Source organism: Pseudorca crassidens, chromosome 10 (assembly GCF_039906515.1).
Source record: "Pseudorca crassidens isolate mPseCra1 chromosome 10, mPseCra1.hap1, whole genome shotgun sequence".
Taxonomy (NCBI): Eukaryota; Metazoa; Chordata; class Mammalia; order Artiodactyla; family Delphinidae; genus Pseudorca; species Pseudorca crassidens.
In genome coordinates this window covers 37,199,986-37,221,748 of record NC_090305.1, presented here as the reverse complement: position 1 = coordinate 37,221,748, position 21,763 = coordinate 37,199,986, and the positions used below count along the sequence as shown (strand labels likewise).

Sequence of the window (21,763 nt, the reverse complement as noted above, 5' to 3'; positions counted from 1 at the left end):
GAAGTCTCAACCACTTGACTGCCAGGGAAGTCCCTCTCTGCTAATTCTTGAAATGAGGATAGGTAAGCTTGGACAGCCATGTTCCACTATGTTCCTAGAGAAGCAGTGAAAACAGATCTGCAAAGAGGAATGAAGCAGCACTGTAGAGAGAAGAGCATGTGACCAGGGAGAAAAGAGATAATGAAGGAATAGCTACTTGGCTTCCTGCTGGTATTTCAGATCCTTGTTCCAGTCCTTCCTGAGATCTTGTTGATCTCTGTGCCCTTGGGCTCTATAAGATTATTCCTTAAAAAAATTTTTTTTGCCATGAAGAAGTTTCAGTGGATTTCTGTACTTGCAGACAAAGGAGCCTTGACTAAGAGTGGGTTTTTGTTTTTGTTTTTTTTTCAGTATGTGGGCCTCTCATTGTTGTGGCCTCTCCCATTGTGGAGCACAGGCTCCGGACACGCAGGCTCAGCGGCCATGGCTCACGGGCCTAGCCGCTCCGCGGCATGTGGGATCTTCCCAGACCAGGGCACGAACCCGTGTCCCCTGCACTGGCAGGCGGACTCTCAACCACTGCGCCACCAGGGAAGCCCTAAGAGTGGGTTTTTATCAGATTAGCTCTTTCGTTCAACAAACATGGATTGAGTCTGTGTCAATCCCACTGAGATTGGTGGAGCCCACAAGTCCACAGAGCATGCACAAACAGAATGGTATGTACAGAAATAAAATAATAATATTTGGTAATAAAATTAATCTAAGTAACACCCTCTGAGTCTCTGCTATCCCCACTGGGTTGTGGGTACATTAACAGCTATTTCTAAGAGCCAGTTCTTTTGGAGCTAGGTTTTGTGAGGAGAGACAGACATGTAAATTTCCTGGTCCTATAATGGAGACTACATGGGCAGAGGGAGGAGGGACCAATTCTGCCTTGCAGAGTATGGGAGGCATAGAGGTAATAAATGCCTGAAGGGGCAGTAGGAGTGTGCTGGGTAGGACAGGAAGGGGCAGAGGGGAATAGGAGGGACAAAGCCTTAGGAAATGCCTTGTACATACTGGGTACTTAATAAATGGTTGTTAAATTGAATAACTGGCAAACAGGTAGGCAAGCAGTTTGTAATATGACAATCATGTTTTATATAAAATTTTCCTTTTGGTTTTAGGGTTTCCTTTTCCACATACAAAAGAAAGTCATCAAGATGCCAATAGCAGGAGTCCCACTTAATCTGTTTGTTAAACTCAAAGCCTGTAAATCTTCTGTGAATGTGGCAATTTTATGTCAGTTTAAGTGGGGATTTAAGGAAATATGAGTCCAATGGGAGCTGGGTGTGCCATATGACTTCATCCATTCTATGGGCTTTCGACAGAAATATTTATTGAAGGCTTGTGAAAATCAACAAAGCCGAAACTAAATATTACGCAAAATAAATCAGCATTCACGTTTGGAGGGTGCTTTGGCTTTAAGTGGTTTGATTTTTGCAATTACTGTCTTCATCAGCAGGAGCCTCTTTAGGAGGATGCTAAACTAAGTGTGATCCTTGCTCTTTATGAGGTAGGGGGTAGATGGGCCCCTAAGATCTCTCTTCAGGACTATTCACTGCTGTCTCTCTGAGATCATGTAGAGGCCAAAAGAAGCAACAACAATGTTAATAAGTCCACAGAGCATGTACAAACAGAATGGGCAGGTACATGTAACTCCGTATCACCAGTGCTGTGAGTAACTGAGCTAAGTGGTGTCAAGCTTCTGCTTTCCAAAAGCAACTGGAAACCCAGGCATTAAGAGAAATCTACTGAACTTTAAATAATTGTGACTATTCAGAAAACTAATTGGTGGGGGGCAGGAGGGGAAAGCAAGCAACACCTGCTTACAATAGGGCTTGTGGCTGTCAACTGGCAAGGCCTCCTTCTCTCTATCCCAAGAAAAGGGGTTCAAGGCCCCCCTGGATGGGGTTCGAGAGGGTCTCTGTACACGCTCAGCTGTGGCGGGGAAAAAAAAAGCCAGTAAGTCTTCCTAGAAGTAGCAGGGACTGAGAAGTCCGCCCATAGGGCCTCAGCTATGGGTTACCTCTCCAAGAGGTCTGGTGGAAGTTTGCTCCTTGTTGAAATTAATCATTAACAATCGCCTTCTTCTCATGATTGGCTGAAGCTCAGAATGGGTTCAGGATAAAAGACAATGAGCGTTAAAGGACTCGTTTTTTAGTGCCTCAAACTTTTTGGTCACTTACCAGTTTCCATCACTAATTTGGCCATACCTACCCTCCCAAAACCGAAATGTCCACTCCAGAAAGAAGAGAGGTTCTCCTAGCCTAGGCATAGGGAGTGGACTTGTATCTCTGAGGTTGGGGACACCGATGTGGTTAGAGGGGCACGGAACCTGACCAAGACACTAGCCTCTCTCTCCCCGCCATTGCGGGTGCGGAGAAGGGGAGGGACGTTTCCCAGAAGTTCATCATTGCCAACGAGAAACCGGTTCTCTGGGTGGTACAGGAAGAGTGAGTTGGGTGTGGGAGGCCTGGGAAGAGAGATTTCCAGGGGTTAGCAGTTCATTGAGAAATGTCCTCCGGCATCGCCCGGGACCAAAAGCGAAGGGCTCGCGGACCGCTCGGATAGCTGAAGACCCCAGCAGCCCCAGGAAGACCGAGCTCCACTTCCGGGTTTGGAAGCTCTCCTGGCCCTTCCCAGTGCCGGGTAATGGGATTCTCCGAGCGCATGCGCGGTGCTCGACCGCCGCTCTGGGACTGGTTCAACTAACCCTAAACAACTAATCTGCTCCTCCCCCTCTCGCTTGGGGCGTACCATTCGCGTTTGGGGGGGAGGTAACGTGCCCCAGAGTATTCAGAAGCCTGCTCCCCTTCTTCAGACAGGGGAAGGTAAGTTTCCTTAAGATTTTAAAAGTTCCAAGAATAAGAAAGCCTCCGAGGCCTGTCGTTGAGCGATAGTTCTACGGTCTCGGCTTTGCCCACGGCCCCGTCCTCTTCCTTTGAGGCGCTGAACAAAGTGGCACGCCCGGATCCCAGCTGATCAGCTGCTGGGCTTTGGCGGCGGCTTCCCCCCGGCGAGACCATTGTGACTCCTTGGGAGGGGTGCGTGAGGAAGGGAGGGGGCGGAGCGGCCATTGTCCGGTCAGCGCAGCCTCCGAGGGAGGGAGGGTGTTACGGAGCGAGCGGGGCCCGTGGTTTCACAGCGGCTGCCGCTACGCTAAAGCCGGCGGGGGGGGCCTCAGGTCCTTCCCAGCGCCGCCGCACGGGACATCGCTCTGGCTGGGAGCGGCGGTGGGAGCTGCCGAGGGCGCCGGGACTTCCCTCCTCCCCCGCGGTCCTCGGTTCACCCGTACGCTCCACCTTCTCAGCTTCCCTCCCTCTACTCCCCCCGGCCCCCCCATCTCCGAAGGCCGAGTGGTGCGGCCCGCCTCCAGCTGACCGGCCTGGAATCCCGGCTCGGAGCCCCGGACTCGCGCCCGCCCGCGCGCCCGCTCCCTCCCCCTCCCCCCGCCCCGAGCCCCCCGACGACGCCGCCGCCTCCGCCTCCGCCTCCGCCTCCTCCTCCTCCTCCTCCTCCTCCTCCTCCTCCTCCTTCTCCTCCTTCGAGCGGGGCCCAGGCCCAGCCGCTAACACCGCTGCCGCCGCCGAGCTCCGCCGCTGCCGCCGAGCACCATGGGAGATGCCGGGAGCGAGCGCAGCAAAGCGCCCAGTCTGCCGCCTCGCTGTCCCTGCGGCTTCTGGGGGTAAGTGCCCGGCTGGGTGGGGGCGGGGGCCGGGGCGCGGGCGCCGGGGCTGCCCGGGCAGGCCTCGCGGCCCGGGGAGGCCGGAACCCTGGGGGCTGGGCCCAGGCCGGGCCTGCGGGGAGGGGGCAGGGGCCGCGTCCTGGGGAGGGGCACCGGGTAGGGAGCTGGGGGTGGGCAGAGAAGGCCCTGCCGGGGGTGCGCTGCCACCCTCGGAGACTCGGCTGCCAGAGGCTCGGGCCGAAAGGGGCCGGCCGGGCTACTGGTGAGGGGGGCAGGGCTGCGTTCAGGGATGAGGGGGCGGCGTTGGCACCTCCCGGTGGAGCTGGGGTGCCCCCTTCCCTTGGCTTGTGGAGGCCAGCCCTTCCTCCCCTCCTTGGTATGAGTTGGTGCCCAGGAGCCAGGAGGGTATTTCCTCTGACTTTTTCACCTCCCCTCCTCCCTGTCCCCCAGAGACTTGCATCATCACTTCCTAAATTATATCCTAGTGCCCCATTTGCTTTTAGGAAGCTGTTTACACGTCACCCATTTTTAAAAGTCGAGCCCAGAACCCAGGCTTGGGTAAAGTTACAAGACTGTTGAGGTCTCATCTTATTTAAAACACGTTTGTTTCAGAAGGTCTGTAAGATTCCCTTGTCAAAAAAAACCTCAAGTCAGCTTGGCTTAGGAACGTGAGAGCCAACTTGCTTAATTGGCTCAAATTCCCTTCCGTCCCCATTTTTTTTTTTTTAATGATAAAAATATTCACCTTGGCCAGCCTGTATTATTGCTTGGCCATCCTGTGTTAGAGTGAAAATATTTGAGGTGGGAAATCAACTTTTCCACCTGTAGTTACAGTTTAAATTCTTCTTGTTACACTTGGAGTTTTTATGGATTGCCACCCCTCTTACCAGACAGGTGCCTCCGTCATAATTTATGATTCTAGATCTATTGTAAGGAAACTGGAGACTTTGAAGGCCAGCTTTTGTGATTTATCTCTTTTTTTGTTTTATTTTCCAAAGATTCAGTATATTTGGAGGTGCATAGAGGCAGTAAGGAAATGATTATTTCTGGTGAGGGCATCTTGGGAAGATGTATTGAAGTATTTTATCTTTACTGTCTCTCAGATCCTAGGGATGATTGAGGTAGAAATTAAGGCTGTGGTTTTTGGGAGTGCAGAGAAAGATTAGAAAGTGGATCTTAGTGTAGATTTCTGTGGAGTTTGTCATATCCAAAGGTTATGACAAAAAAAATCTAATTTTCTCATCTTTCAGCCTTTTCTTTCTCAAAAATTTCTTGGTGAAAGGATATTAGCGAAAAATAAGTTACAGCGTTACCAAAAGTTCTGAAGATGTGAAAATATCTTAGATTTTATAGTCTCCCCTTCTTTTTGGCTTGAAAATAATTGTGTTGCTTGCTAAGTGCTTTCATAGGCAATCTAATTCCCACAAGAATCTTATTAAGTGGGAACCGTTCTCTCTTTTATTTGTAGATGGGAAAACTGAGGCATTATTTATACACGGGAAACTTGCCTTTGCATTCTGGGATTTCAGGGTGGAGCTAATGAGCTCTGTAGAGTGCTTAGTACCATCACGTTTATGACATCAGTCTGCTGCCCTGGAAAAATCTGGTGTCACAAGCCTCAGATTGTAACTCATAAGAAGACATGTGGCTCAGAGAAAGTAGCTGCCAGTGGCAGCTAATGCCCAGGATGTATCAGAGGTCTATTTCCTGGCAACATGTTAATGTCTTTGGGACCATTATTATGAGTGGAACCCACATTAAAAGATTTACATCAAGACTTAGAAACTGAGCAAGGTTCTGAGTAATGCAAGGAGAGTTTGGTAGTAGAGAGGAATAGTTACACTGATGCCATAGTTGACTTATAAGCAACCAGGGCTGCTTTTTTGATACTTTCAATATGGCACTTTTTATGAACTGCAATTTGCCTAATGAGAGTTAGGCGAAACTAATATCTTTATGGTGGAAGCTGTTCTTTTTAATGTGTAATGTTTTAACCTTTCCTAAAGGCACCTGTGTAGTTTGCAGTTTATACCAAAGTATAAGGAAATTGCTGCCTAGTTTCCATTATATCGTGACTGATTTTGAATGTTTCCCTTATTGCATGGGCTACATTCATGTTATATTCATTAAGTAAACTTATAATGTATTTAGCAAATATTTGAGTGCCTCTGGTATTATGGTAGACAAGAGGGGCACTGGCACCATTCTCTGGGAGCAGGGGACATAGAGGAGTAAAAACACCAGTTACAATGAAGTGTGTTAGGCTTGGAATAGGGTTTGTTGGGAGGGGCACCTACTCCAGTTGAGGTGGATGTAGAGGAAGATAGCCTGGAGGGTGATGCCAGCCTAAGCCTGCAGGAAGATTAGGAGAGAATGGAAATAGATAGGGAGAAGGGTGTTTTCTGTCAGGCAGAGGGGAGAGCATGGATGAAGGCCTGGATATTAGAGAGAGCACTACACATTTGATCAGCTGAAAGTTCATTGTAGAGGATTGGTAGATTGTGAAGAGGGGTCAGCTAGAAATGAGGCTGAGATGGTGAGAGCAACTGGTGATACAGGCCCCCATATGTGATGCTTATGACTTTGGATTTTTATCCTGAGTGCACTGGGGAGCTGTTGAAGAACTTTGAGTGGGTTGTGAGGTGATTTTCTTTAATGTGAAAGATTACTAGATGATCTTGAGGGTGGCCTGTGTATGTGGGTATGATTGTGTATGTGTGTGTGTGTGTATTTGTTTGTGAATGTGGTGTCTGTATGTTTGTGGCATGTTGTAAAGTCCAGAGGTACAGAAGACTTGTCAGGAGGAGTGATCCTCAGGGGATTACTATACCTGTATGGTGGCCAGGGAGAATGGAGAGAAGTAGATGTCAAAGCCATTCAGGAGGTAACTTGCCTTTGCCCTTCATGAGCATGAAGGTGAGTGTGTTCTCTGGAAACTTTAGTCAGCGTTGCACTCTGCGGAAGCCGCAGGTCTGTGAAGTCAACTAGTCAGGGCCCACACCCAGCCCTTTGCTGAGGAGCCTTTTAGCAGAATGTTCTGGTACTAGCAGACTAAAGGCAGTTCCTTTAGGATTGCTCTTCTCTCTAGTGACTTAGGCAGAAGGACTTGCTGCCCAGCATTGTCCACTCAGGACACCAATCAGTGGGGGTTGGTTAACATAGGAGAGCTTTCAGGTGGGTCTTTTGGGACTGCAATGAGAAAGGAGAATGCCTAGAGGAGCATGCAGTGCAAATGTGTTAGTGCTTCGAACACTCAAAATTTCTAGTTTTCTCCTTGGTTTTATATTGTGAAATTGAGTGTAGGTAATTAAGTTAACGTGTTACAGAGAGACCACTGGGAAACTTTGCTACCTTGGAAATTGTTGAAGTTTTACTAAAGTTGCAAGGTGTTTGTATAGCACATAAATGTTTTTAGGGTTAATGACCATAAATGGTTTTTTCCCTGAGACATGGACTTAAAACTTTTAGTGAAATATGAGCATGAGCATTTTCTTGGCTTATTTTAGGCATTCAGTAATCATGCAAAAAATCATGCTAGTTTATAATTGTCAAATCTGAAATGAAGTAGTCAATTGGTGCATTTTCTTTAGTTGAAATACATATGTAAAAGCACTTTTAAATCATATAGCTATAAGTGGTATTAGTTGAAGCTACAGAATGTACTGAGGGATATAGATTCTTCACAGATATTTTCAAAAGTTTTTGAAAGAGCAGACCTAGAATATTATTAAAAAAAGACAGGAAGAAGACAATAAGAATATCCTGAGTGTATTATAGGGTGATAGAACGGGTAATTAATTAGGATGGGGGAAAGATGGACTTTATTTTCGAATTCTGCATATTAAGTATAAATATCTAATTACAATTATTGATATTCTGCCTTTATAATTGGAGACAGTCTCTATCACAATGTAATTTAATGGAAACTTTGAGAAGTGTTATTCTTTTCATAAGTAAATTTAAAGTGTAGTAGACATAAGTGTTCAGTCTGATATTTAGGGAATAATGGAGTATTTTATTTTTTAAATAAATTTATTTATTTTTGGCTGCGTTGAGTCTTTGTTGCTGCGTGCGGGCTTTCTCTAGTTGCGGCGAGTGGGGGCTACTCTTCGTTGCGGTGCTCGGGCTTCTCATTGCCGTGGCTTCTCTTGTTGTGGAGCACGGGTTCTAGGCACGTGGGCTTCAGTAGTTGTGGCACGCGGGCTCAGTACTTGTGGCTGTGGGCTCTAGAGCACAGGCTCAGTCGTTGTGGCGCACAGGCTTAGTTGCCCTCCGGCATGTGGGATCTTCCTGGACCGGGGCTCGAACCTGTGTCCCGTGCTTGGCAGGCGGATTCTTAACCACTGTGCTACCAGGGAAGTCCCTGGAGTATTTTACATATGGGATGTATTAGGTAAACGATTCATTGTTTTGATTAAAAAAAAGATGTTTATGATTTACTTTCTAATGAATCATGTCATAAAAGAAATATTACATGGGTACATTTTCTTTAGGGAAATAGATTATATTAGTATTTCATTTTTGTGATCTATTCTGTTGAGAAGCATTTTACTTACCAACTAGATCTGCTAGATAATGATGAATTTTAAGTAAAGATGGAGTTAGGGCAGTGATCAAGAGTAATCTCACAAAATAAATTCTGTTCCTGAAATGGTTACTAGTAGAAAGTTGATTCAACCAAGATACTGACTAGTTAGCTTAAACAGAAGTTATTTATTTATTTTTATTGTTTCTTTTATTTTCTCTGAGCCCAGGCTTTGGGAGTTGCTGTAGAACTCTGTTTCTGTCACTCTGTGAGTTATATGGCAAGTTTGCTTGGCTCCTAGTAGTGTGTGGCCCTCACACATTTTTGATTTATCAGTCTCTGTCTCCCAATTGGAACATGTTGCCACACTTCAACCAGCTTAACCTGGGCTTTCAAATTCCATGTGAACACAGCATGAATCACTGGTTAATCAGTAGAATGTTCATTCCAGTGATGTCACTAATTATCCATCTGATTATAAAACCCCCTTAAACATTCTCTTAAACACAAAACAGCTCATTTGTACAGTTTTACTTTTTTTGTTTTTTAAAGATTTTATATTTTTAGAGCAGTTTTAGGTTCAGAGCACAATTGAGAGTAAGGTACAGCAATTTCCCATATACCCCCTGCTCCCTCCCATGCACAGCCTCCCTTATTATCAGCATCCCCACCACAGTGGTGCATTTGTAACAGTGATGAACCTACATTGACATGTCATTATCACCCGAAGTCCATGGTTTACACTGCGGTTCACTCTTGGTGTTGTACAGTCTGTGGAATTGGATGAAATATAGTGACATGTATCTATTACAGTGTCATATAGAGTAGTTTCACTGCCCTAAAAATCCTCTTTGCTCTTACCTATTCATCGCTCCCTCCTCCCAACCCCTGTCAGCCACTCATCTTTTTACTCCATCGTTTTGCCTTTTCCAGAATGTCATATAGTTGGAATCATACAGTATGTAACATTTCCAGATTGACTTCTTTCACTTAGTAATATGCATTTAAGGTTCCTCCTTGTCTTTTTGTGGCTTGATAGCTCATTACTTTTTAGCACTTTAAGATTCAATTGTCTATATGTATCACAGTTTATCCATTCACCTACTGAAGGACATCTTGGTTGCTTCCAAGTGTTGGCAATTTTGAATAAAGCTGCTATAAACATCCATTTGCAGGTTTTTGTGGACATAAGTTTTCAACTCCTTTGGGTAAATACCAAGGAGTAATGCAGTTTTACTTTGCATTTTTGAATTTTGTGTGCATCTGAAGATGCAACATGATTTAAATGAAGTATTCACTGTCAATACGTTTATCTATCTGCCTCATTTTCCTGATTACATTTGAGTATCCAGAAAAATTTGCCCCTTTGCAGTGATGGAACATGGGGAGATAATTTTATTTTTTAAGAAAATATGTTCTTTGTTTACATTGGTTTGAGACAGTAGCTTTTTAGGGTTAGATCCAGTTAACATATAGGACATAGGCTCTTTTGGTATAATTCTCTTCTCCCCATTCACCACTCTCCTCCCCTCATCGCCCCCCCCCCCCAAAAAAAAAGAGAACACAGCACTTTAAGTCTACTGAAAAGTTTTGACTAAAAATCTCTTCATAGTCTTTAATAGTATTAAAGTTAACATTAATTTTTACAAGTTAACTTTTTTCTAGCTGGAAAAATCAGAGGGCCAAGAATTCTTTGAATAAAGTTTTTTGAAATGAAACCCTAGTGTATTAAATATTACTTATTGAGGGCAGAGTATGAAGATGGTGAGAACTAATATAATTTGGAGTTTTTTATTAGGTCATACGGAGGTGCGTCTGTGCAAACTGATGCAAAGTTTTGCACTACCACAATAATTATAGATCAAGATTGAGGTTAAAAGTTCTTTTTTCTTTTGAAGAAAGGTTAAGTTCAGTATCTGATCAAAGCTACATGTAGGAATTTGACCAGTCACAACTCAAAAACTTGTATAATTTTAATCATACACTTAAAAAACTGTCCAGGGCTTCCCTGGTGGCGCCGTGGTTGAGAGTCCACCTGCCGATGCAGGGGACATGGGTTCGTGCCCCGGTCCGGGGAGATCCCACATGCTGCGGAGCGGCTAGGCCTGTGAGCCATGGCCGCTGAGCCTGCGCGTCTGGAGCCTGTGCTCCGCAACGGGAGAGGCCACAACAGTGAGAGGCCCGCGTACCGCAAAAAAAACAAAACAAAACAGTCCAGATTCAGGCTTGTTGTGGGACTTTGTGTCAGAGTGGTTTGCAAAAGAGGGCCTTCATTCCAACTGGGTGGATGACACTGATGTCTCTCGGTTCTGGTAGGGGCTTTGAGAAACAGGCTGATCCTGCTTTGGGCTGGGTCCCTGTGTAACAAAGTTATGTTGCTGAATGAGATATTTAGATATAAGGAAGAAATTTCCTATGTGTGTTCAATGCAGAAGGGAGGTTAAGCAGCTTTATTTGAAGTTTTTAATAACCAGAATCTAAGACTGCATTCTAGAATTGTTCTGTCCAGTATGGTAGCCACTAGCTACATGTAGTAGTTTAAATTCATACTAATTAAAATTAAATAAAATTAAAAATTCAGTTTTGAGTTACACTAGCTATATTTTAAGTACTCTGTATCTCAGTAGCTGGTGGCTACCTCGTTGGGGAACACAGATATAGAACACTTCATCCTCCCAAAATGTTCTGTTGGACAGTGCTCTTCTAGAATGTTGATCTGATAGGCAGCCAGGATTTTCAAGCCTATTTTTTTTTTGCTTTTTTTCTAGTTTTATTAAGAAACAGTTGACATGCAAGCCTGTTTTCTTGTGAGTTCTCTAGATCCCTGTTTTCTCTCATATTCTGAAAATGTGGGGCGTTTGATTTAGCTCTGTGTTATTGTTGTTGTTTTTTTTCTCACCTCCAACATATTTTATTTCCAAAGGGGGAAGCAGTCCTATTGTTAATTCAGATTACTGGAAAGTGCTCCTTTGATCAGTTTTGGGAACTAAAATTTCAGTACACGTTAGTCTGTAATTTGAACTTTTTTTTTCATGTTAGCTTTTGGGTCAGTCATCTTTGCCCCTTTCTTAAGTCTATTAAACTGGCAACCTCAGAGGCCTATACAGGAGATGTTGGACTAATACAGAATCTTTTTTTTTTCTCTTTAGTGAGAGAAGTTTTGAAGGTATTCACCTTGGACTATGACTTTTGTAGATTCACAAATGTAAATCTCATATGACAGCTTTTGATATATGATTAAGGATAAATGCATTGGATTTTCTGGTAAATTCAAGTCCCTCTGTACAGGGGAAGGTGGAGTATGTTGGAATATCCAGCAGCAGTGGGCAAAACCAAACTGACCTGTGATGTATCAGACTGAGGGAATGGAACAAGATGAATGAAAATGCCATGTCATCCTTGAGGCCAGGGGACAGAGCTGCAAACAGTGCCTGACATCTGAAGTTGTGGCTGCAGCTGTTCACTGCTGCAGGAAGGAAGAATGCAGTAGGAAGAAGATGTAGTGCTAGCTCACTGCGTTTGTTCATTCAACTGTACCAAATGTCCTGTATTATAGACAGGTGCAGTTTTGTGTTAGGGCAGAAGAATGTCCTGGGAAAGATCATGGATTGCAGCTGTGACCACTCTGGTTGGGGGAGAAGTGGGGATGAGGGCAGACCACACCACAGCATTTTGTGTTTCTAGTTTGTGGACAGGCTTTATTTAGCCTCATTGCTGCCTCATTAATGTCCTGGTAAAGAGTTAGGTTGGTGGTGTTGCACTTGGGACCTTCTGGGGAGTGCCTTTTCTCATTTCTTTCTGCTAAAGTGGAATGACATGGAGTAACAGTTGTTCGTGTCTTATCTACCTCTTGGACTCTTACACACAGCTAAGTTGAAGTGCATTTATATGAATAATCACACTCTTAGCCACACTTCCTGGAAGGAGAAGTATTCTCATTATTCAAAGTATCGCAAATACTCTTCCTGCAGTCATTTGGTTTTCTTACATGGTTGTGCTGGTAGCATTCCTGAACAGGGTGTGTGAAGTTTTCTCTAGCTAATGGGTACCTAATGGGAAAAGTGGGGCAGGAATTTGGAGAACATAGATTGGGTGGGGGGCTTTGCTGATCATGTCCATGCTTTCAGAGTCTCTGCCTATTTCAGGTCATTGTTTTTCAATTTCAGCCCTTTTTAGAGTGCTTTATATAGATAGATGTGCTGGGAAAGTTCTCTCCTGAAAGAATTTTTTTTCAACATAATGAATGAGACACAAAATAGATTGAATAATACAGTCATTCTTAACTGTCCAGGTGTGTATTAACCAGCAAGAAATAATAAACTGGAGGTGGGAGAGAGTGTGGTGTATTTCAGTGTATGTTGTTTCTAGATTTATGATTGCTTGTTTTCTGTCCTGGGGATGGATGGATGGTATTCTTCCTTTTCTTCAGATGCCACTGAAATTCAGAAAACCAGGTTTTTCAAGTCTTTGTGTTTGCATATGAAACTATGCGTGTATATACAAAATCTTCACGGTGTATGACCCTATACAGTTTTATCTAGCTTGCCTTTCCCTTTTAACATAACACAGAGCTGTGGTACTCACCTTTAAAAATAAAGGTGTGTTTTTGCATGTTGATCCACAAAAATCCTTGCTTAGAGGAACTTTTGTTTTATTCTTTTGTTGATTAGGGGGACATAATCATGTATTCTCTGAGACCTGTATTCCCTGTTTCTGTGTATATATCACGGTTAATTAGCTTTACCTGTTGTTCATGTCATCCCCCCCACCCCCAGTACTGAAGCACTTTCAAGATGTGTTTAAACTATGCATTTTATTTGTAAAGCTAATCTTTTTCTTCACTGAATGTGGGGCAGGATCTAATCATGGAACAGTTGCTGTAAAAAGTGATAAAGATACAGTCTTGAGTAGAAGTGTGGAGTGTTACATGATGTATACTAAGAGTCTCTTTGGGGGTTTATAATCTCAATAATACCAGTATGGATTAATTTAGAAAATGATAGTCACAGTAAAATCTTATCTGTGGAAGTATGTGTCCCTAAAGGCTGCATTTTCTTCTTCTTGGTTTTAAGCTGTCTGGTGACTAGATATTTATAATCCCATAGTTGAAAGGCCCCTAGGTTTACCTGAATAGTTTTCATTGTAGATAAATTAGATACTTACATTGTATGTGTTTTTGGTTGGAGTTAGGGACAGGAAGAATGGACTTTGTTGGTTTTGTGTTGAAATTTGGGATGCAGAAAAGTCACTGGACAGTATCTGACACCTGATTTGGAGGTGAGTTGGAAGAGTAAGGACACACAAGGTGGTCAAGGGGGAAACTGGGGTGCAAGGAGGATGAGGATGGGGAAATGTGGAGTGGTGGTAATTAGGAATGAAGATGCTTTGTGATCACCAACTTCTAGTCAAAATATGAGAGGTGACCACATCTGTAAGGGCTCGAGAAACTAATGTGAACAGGTGGTGTGGGTGAGATTAAAGAAAACATTCTGTTTTTTCTTGAAGTGTTGGGTGTGAGCCCCCAGAGGTCTTACAGGGAAGTGCTGAAGATCATAGGATGAGAGCTGTGGTGCACATTCCAAACTAAAGTTTAGTGGAAGTGGCAGCAGCTTTCAGCAAAATTAGTCTTCCATCTGTTAGAAGCCCATGGGCTGTTTCTTCTGCTAAGCCTTCTCAGCCAGTTAAAGGATGGTGCTTCGTGGTGTCTCTGCAGCAGACCATGGAGACTCTGCCTTCTTTCCTTTATTGGTATTGCCACAACCAACTCCATTCCTTGGGGTATATTGATATTTTTCATCTCCCTTTTCAACCTCTAAGCCTGGTGTGGAGAGTTCAACAAAGTTTTGCTCATTTCCTCCTTTACTTGCTGTTCTTGGGGGAGAAAACTCTCACAAGCCCTTCCCATTTAAAAGATTTTTCAATGAATACATTTAGGGGAGTTTACATTAAATTTTAAAGAATTTAATAGTAGTGCGTAGTGTTTGTTGGAGGAATAAGACCTTTCTTATTTGCTGTGAGGCTGATGAAGGGCCCCCTCTCATCCAGCCTAGGCTCTTACAGAATGCCTCCAAAGATGCAGGGCATGCTGATATCTCATCTCCAGAAAAGCAGCTGAGCTCAGTGGCTAGGCAATGGGCTTTGAAATCAAAGACCTGGGTTGAAAACTTTATAACTTTCTGCTTGATTTTGGGCAGTTTACCTCTTTGCGTCTTTTTCTTTAAAAAAGAATATACTAGAGTTGTTTTGAGGTTTAGTGAGCTCTAATGCCTGTCAAGCCCCTTGACACAGTGCCTGACCAGGGTAATTAAATTTATTAAGGGCTGACTTCCCAGCCTTGAATGAAGGAGCATTGGTGGCAGATTAATAGATGCAGAACTTTCTTGCCTCAACTGGCAATTTGCATTTATGGTAATCTCCAGACCAGTGCCACCTCATTAGTTGATGAGGTTTCTGACTGGACTTTGGCTGGTTTGGCTATTTTCCAGAGCCTATCCCTTGTTCAGCAAGCATTTGTTAAGCATTCTGTTGTGTGTCTTGAGCTCTGCTAGGCATGTTATACTGTTTTAGCTTCTGCCTTAAGAAAGCTCACAGGGTGGAAGGGATGGCAGGCAGTAAATGGACAAAACACCATGAGGAAAGTGCTATGGGAGATCATCACAGAGTACTGTGAGAGCACTGACCGGGCATCTTACTGAGACTGGGAGTGGAGGATGGCCAGGAGGGCTCTCTGGGGAGATGGTGCTTAAGCTGGGAGTAAATGATGAGCAGGAGTTAACCATGTGGAGGTGGTGAGGAAGGGCTTTCCAAGCAGGGGGAACGGCTTATGCAAAGGCAGAGAGGAGTGAGAAAGCTTGCTGAATTCAGAGAATTGCAGATTCAACTCAGGATGTTAGCTGCATTTGTGGCGGGAGGCAAGATGAAGCTGGGGGGATGAGCAGGGGCCAGTCATGAACCTACTTGATTGTTGGATGGTTGAGTTAAGATTTTACCTGGAAGCAGTTGGTACCATTTAAGGATTTAAGTGTGGATGACAGATGATATTTATATTTCAAAAACTTTACCTTGGCAGCAGTGTGGAGGAGAGTTGGAGGATATAAGCATGGAAGCAGAGTCCAGTTAGAGCCCATAAACCTTTTTGGGCCGTGGATGTCTTTGGCAGTCTGGTGAAGACTGCAGCCCCCTTTTCAGGACAATGCATAGAATAAATTACTTAGGATTACAAAGGAAACCAGTTAGATCTAAATGCATTTCTATATGTGGATTAGAGAGTCTGTGAACCCTAGATAAAGCAACCCTGAGTGAATGCTGTAGTAGGAGAGCTGAGAATGAATGGAGGCTGAAACCTGGGTAGTTTAGTCCGTTGGGGCTGTAACAACAAAATACCATAGACTGGTGGCTTATAAACGACAGAAATTTGTTTCTCGCAGTTCTGGAGGCTGGAAGTCCAAGATCGTGGCTCCGGCGGCTTTGGTGTCTGAGGAGAGCCAGCTTCCTCATTGATGCTGTCTTCTCATTGTAACCTTACATGGTGGAAGGGATGAGAGACCTCTCTCTAGCCTCTTTTATAACAGTACTAATCCCATGATCTAAGCAGAGCCCTCACGATCTAATTGCTTCCCAAAGGCCTCACCTCCAGATACCATCACACTGGGCATTAGGATTCAACATGTGAATTCCGGTGGGGGAGCACAAACATTTCACTCCATAGCACTGGGACAGTGGGGACTGCAGAGGAGGGCTTGAGCATAAGAGCAGAGACAGACTGGATGGGGGATGGGGTTGGGGGGTGGAAAGGAAAAGAGAGGCAGCAAGATTTCTGACATGGGCAACTGGGTGAAAGATGGTCAGTCACATATGGTGGGTATATAAGTTCTGCCTACACACTAGTGAGCTTTTGAAAGGTTGTTTGTGAATCCATTTATTTCTAAGTCCATCGTGAAACTGTAGAAGCAGGCACTAATGCCATCTGTCACTGGTGTGTGAAGTTTGGTTTGGTAGAAGAAGGTTTATACTTTGGAAGTTCTTAAGTTGAAGTGATTCCATCTGGAAGATGATGAGCATGTTGTGGGAAAGAGATGATTAGTTTTAGAACGGTTGAGTGTACATTTTGATGAATTAGATAGCATGTCAGTGTACTTGAATTGTATTTTTAAATTGAGGTATAGTTGATACATCATATTATATTAGTTTCAGGTGTACAACGTAATGAGTTGATATTTGTAGGTATTGCAGAATGATCACCACAAAACATCTAGTTAACATCCATCACCATACGTAGTTACAAAAATTTTTTTCAGGACTTCCCTGGTGGTGCATTGGTTAAGAATCTGCCTGCCATTGCAGGGGACACAAGTTCTATCTCTGGTTCGGGAAGATACCATGCTGTGGAGCAGCTAAGCCTGTGCACCACAACTACTGAGCCTGTGCTCTAGAGCCCGCAAGCCACAACTAATGTGCCCGTGTGCCACAACTACTGAAGCCTGGGCACCTAGAGCCTGTGCTCCGCAACAAGAGAAGCCACAGCAGTGAGAAGCCCATGCACCACAATGAAGAGTAGCCTCCGCTAGCCGCAACTAGAGAAAGCCCGTGTGCAGCAATGAAGACCCAATGCAGCCAAAAAATAAAAATAGGTGAAATTCTGAAGAACTTTGCCAAGCAACTTTAAAAAAAAAAATTTCTTTTTCCTTGTGATGAGAACTTTTAAGGTCTACTCTCTGAGCAACTTTCAAATATGTAATACAGTATTATTAACTATAGTCACCATGCTGTACAATACAGTCCCATGACATTTATTTTATAACTGGAAGTTTGCACCTTTTGACCTCCTCACTCATTTCACCCCCCCACCTCCTGCCACCACCAACCACCAATCTGTTTTCTATATGCGACCTTTCTTTCCCTAAAGATTCCACATAAAAGTAAGATCATATACCATTTGTCTTTATCTCTCTGACTTATTTTCACTTAGCCTAATGCCCTCAAGGTCCATCCATGTTGTTGCAAGTGGCAGGATTACATTCTTTTTAATGGCCAAATAATATTTCATTGTATGTATATATGTGTGTGTATATATATACATATATATACACCCCACGTTTTCTTTGTTCATTCCTCCATTGATGGACATCTAGGTTGTTTCTATGGCTTGGCTATTGTAAATAATGTTGCAGTGAACATGGAGTGCATATATCTTTCTGAATTAGTGTTTTCATTCTCTTCTGGATCATATGGCAGATCAATTTTTTAATATTTTGAGGAACCTCCATGCTGTTTTCCATAGCAGCTACACCAATTTACATTCCCACCAACAGTGCGCAAGGGTTCCCTTTTCTCCATGTCCTTGCCAACATTTGATATTTCTTGTCTTTGTGATAAAATAGCAGTTCTTAATGGTGTGCAGTGATATCTCATCGTGGTTTTGAGTTGCATTTCCCTGATGATTAGTGATGTGGAGCATCTTTTTATGTACCTGTTGGCCATCTGTATGTTTTCTTTGGAAAAATGTTCAGATCTGCCCATTTTTAATTGGATTGTTTTTTTGATAGTGAGTTATCAGTTCTCTATATATTTTGAATGTTAACCCCTTATCAGATATATGATTTGCAGATATTTTCTCCCATTTGTAGATTGCCTTGTCATTTTTTAAATTTTTTATTTTTTTGTGGTATGCGGGCCTCACACTGTTGTGGCCTTTCCCGTTGCAGAGCACAGGCTCTGGACACGCAGGCTCAGCGGCCATGGCTCACGGTCCCAGCCGCTCCACGGCATGTGGGATCTTTCTGGACCGGGGCACGAACCCGTGTCCCCTGCATCGGCAGGCAGACTTTCAACCACTGTGCCACCAGGGAAGCCCTGCCTTTTCATTTTGTTAAAGGTTTCCTTTGCTGTGCAGAAGAAGCCTTTTAATTTGATGTAGTCCCACTTGTTTATTGTTGCTTTTTTGTATCTTTTATTATTTTTTAAATTAAATTAAAATTTTTATTAGCTTTATTCTAGACATAGACTATTTATTTGCAGATAAAAGGTTAGATAGAACAAAAATTAACATACTATAATAACATTTTGAAATAAATAAAATAGAATTTTACTTGGAAGAAAAGAAATTAAAGCTATGCTGAACTTTAGATAATTAACTTCCTTACCCCATGACATTGTCTATTTTTTAAAAAATTTAATTTATTTTTTTTTATACAGCAGGTTTGTATTAGTCATCCATTTTATACACATCAGTGTATACATGTCAATCCCAATCTCCCAATTCATCACACCACCACCCTCACCCCGCTGCCGCTTTCCCCCCTTGGTGTCCATACGTATTTTCTCTACTTCTGTGTCTCAATTTCTGTTCTGCAAACCGGTTCATCTCTGCCATTTTCTAGGTTCCACATATATGCGTTAATATACGATATTTGTTTTTCTCTTTCTGACTGACTTCACTCTGTATGACAGTCTCTAGATGCATCCACATCTCTACAAATGACCCAATTTCATTCCTTTTTATGGCTGAGTAATATTCCATTGTATACATGTACCACATCTTCTTTATGCATTCGTCTGTTGATGGGCATTTAGGTTGCTTCCATGGCCTGGCTATTGTAAACAGTGTTGCAATGAACATTGTGGTGCATGTGTCTTTTTGAATTATGGTTTTCTCTGGGTATATGCCCAGTAGTGGGATTGCTGGGTCATATGGTAATTCAATTTTTAGTTTTTTAAGGAACCTCCATACTGTTCTTCATAGTGACTCTATCAGTTTACATTCCCACCAACAGTGCAAGAGGGTTCCCTTTTCTCCACATCCTCTCCAGCATTTGTTTGTAGATTTTCTGATGCTGCCCATTCTAACCAGTGTGAGGTGATAACTCATTGTAGTTTTGATTTGCATTTCTTTAACAATTAGTGATGTTGAGCAGCTTTTCATGTGCCTCTTGGGCATCTGTATGTCCTCTTGGGAGAAATGTCTATTTAGGTCTTCTGCCCATTTTTACATTGAGTTGTTTTTTTAATATTGAGCTGCATGAGCTGTTTATGTATTTTGGAGATTAATCCTTTGTTCGTTGATCCATTTGCAAATATTTTCTCCCATTCTGAGGATTGTCTTTTCGTCTTGTTTATGGTTTCCTTTGCTGTGCAAAAGCTTTTAAGTTTCATTAGGTCCCATTTGTTTATTTTTGGTTTTATTTCCATTACTCTAGGAGGTGAATCAAAAAAGATCTTGCTGTGATTTATGTCAAAGAATGTTCTTCCTATGTTTTCCTCTAAGAGTTTTATAGTGCCCAGTCTTATATTTAAGTCTCTAATCCTTTTTGAGTTTATTTTTGTGTATGGTGTTAGGGAGTGTTCTAATTTCATTCTTTTACATATAGCTGTCCAGTTTTCCCAGCATGACTTATTGAAGAGACTGTCTTTTCTCCATTGTATATCCTTGCCTCCTTTGTCATAGATTAGTTGATCTTAGGTGCATGGGTTTATCTCTGGGCTTTCTGTCCCGTTCCATTGATCTGTATTTCTGTTTTTGTGCCAGTACCTTATTGTCTTGATTACTGTAGCTTTGTAGTATTGTCTGAAGTCAGGGAGTCTGATTCCTCCAGCTCTGTTTTTTTCCCTCAAGACTCTTTTGGCTACTCGGGGTCTTTTGTGTCTCCGTACAAATTTTAACATTTCCTGTTCTAGTTCTGTAAAAAATGCCATTGGTAATTTGATAGGGATTGCATTGAATCTGTAGATTGCTTTGGATAGTATAGTCATTTTCACAATATTGATTCTTCCAATCCAAGAAAATGGTGTATCTCCATCTGTTGGTATCATCTTTAATTTCTTTCAACAGTGTCTTATAGTTTTCTGCATACAGATCTTTTGTCTCCTTAGGTAGGTTTATTCCTAGGTATTTTATTCTTTTTGTTGCAGTGGTAAATGGGAGTGTTTCCTTAATTTCTCTTTCAGATTTTTCATCATTAGTGTATAGGAATGCAAGAGATTTCTGTGCATTAATTTTGTATCTTACTGCTTTACCAAATTCATTGATTAGCTCTAGTAGTTTTCTGGTGGCATCTTTAGGATTCTGTATGTATAGTATCATGTCATCTGCAAACAGTGACAGTTTTACTTCTTCTTTTTCCAATATGTATTCCTTTTTTTTCTTTTTCTTCTCTGATTGCGATGGTAGGACTTCCAAAACTATGTTGAATGATAGTGGTGAGAGTGGACATCTTTGTCTTGTTCCTCATCTTAGAGGAAATGCTTTCAGTTTTTCACCGTTGAGAATGATGTTTGCTGTGGGTTTGTCATATATGGCCTTTGTTATGTTGAGGTAGGTTCCCTCTATGCCCACTTTCTGGAGAGTTTTTATCATAAATGGGTGTTGAATTTTGTCAAAAGCTTTTTCTGCATCTGTTGAGATGATCATATGGTTCTTCTTCTTCAGTTTGTTAATATGGTGTTTAACATTGATTGATTTCCGTATATTGAAGATTCCTTGCATCCCTGGGATAAATCCCACTTGATCATGGTGTATGATCCTTTTAATGTGTTGTTGGATTCTGTTTGCTAGTATTTTGTTGAGGATTTTTGCATCTATATTCATCAGTGATATTGGTCTGTAATTTTCTTTTTTATTTCTTTTTATTTTATTTTTTGTGGTACGTGGGCCTCTCACTGTTGTGGCCTCTCCCATTGCGGAGCACAGGCTCTGATGCGGAGGCTCAGCGGCCATGGCTCAGGGGCCCAGCCGCTCCGTGGCACGTTGGAGCTTCCCGGACCAGGGCACGAACCCGTGTCCCCTGCATCGGCAGGCGGACTCTCAACCACTGCTCCACCAGGGAAGCCCCCCCTCCCCCCGCCACTATTATTGTGTTACTGTCAATTTCCTCTTTTATACTTGTTAGCAGTTGCCTTACGTATTGAGGTGCTCCTGTGTTGGGTGCATATATATTTATAATTGTTATATCTTTTTCTTGGATTGATCCCTTGATCATTATGTAGTGTCCTTCCTTTGTCGCTTGTAACATTCTTTATTTTAAAGTCTGTTTTATCTGATATGAGTGTTGCTACTCTAGCTTTCTTTTGATTTCCATTGGCATGGAATATCTTTTTCCATTCCCTTGCTTTCAGTCTGTATGTGTCCCTAGGTCTGAAATGGGTCTCTTGTAGACAGCATGTAGATGGGTCTTGTTTTTGTATCCATTCAGCCAGTCTGTGTCTTTTGCTTGAGGCATTTAATCTATTCACGTTTAAGGTAATTATTGATATGTATGTTCCTATGACCATTTTCTGAATTGTTTTGGGTTTGTTTTTGTAGGTCCTTTTCTTCTCTTGTGTTTCCCACTTAGAGAAGTTCCTTTAATATTTGTTGTAGAGCTGGTTTGGTGGTGCTAAATTCTCTTAGCTTTTGTTTGTCTGTAAAGCTTTTGATTTCTCCATGGAATCTGAATGAGATCCTTGCTGGATAGAGTAATCTTGGTTGTAGGTTCTTTCCTTTCATCATTTTAAGTATATCATGCCACTCCCTTCTGGCTTATAGAGTTTCTGCTGAG

General features: G+C 42.7%; 1 protein-coding gene across 3 annotated transcripts in view; it reads left to right on the top strand.

Moving 5' to 3' along the window:
• Nucleotides 1-2,741: 2,741 nt before the first annotated feature.
• The window catches only part of ZFAND3 (zinc finger AN1-type containing 3), a 323,831-nt gene continuing 304,809 nt past the window's right edge, over nucleotides 2,742-21,763 (top strand). The window contains exon 1 of one of the 3 annotated variants that reach the window (XM_067753108.1): nucleotides 2,742-2,852. Coding sequence is in view for 1 of the 3 variants with exons in the window: in XM_067753107.1 (XP_067609208.1) it covers nucleotides 3,636-3,706 (71 nt within the window). In the remaining 2 variants the exon portion in view is untranslated. Of the gene's footprint in view, nucleotides 2,853-3,501; nucleotides 3,707-21,763 lie in introns of those variants that run through there. The other 2 variants (XM_067753107.1, XM_067753109.1) reach the window with 2 other exon arrangements.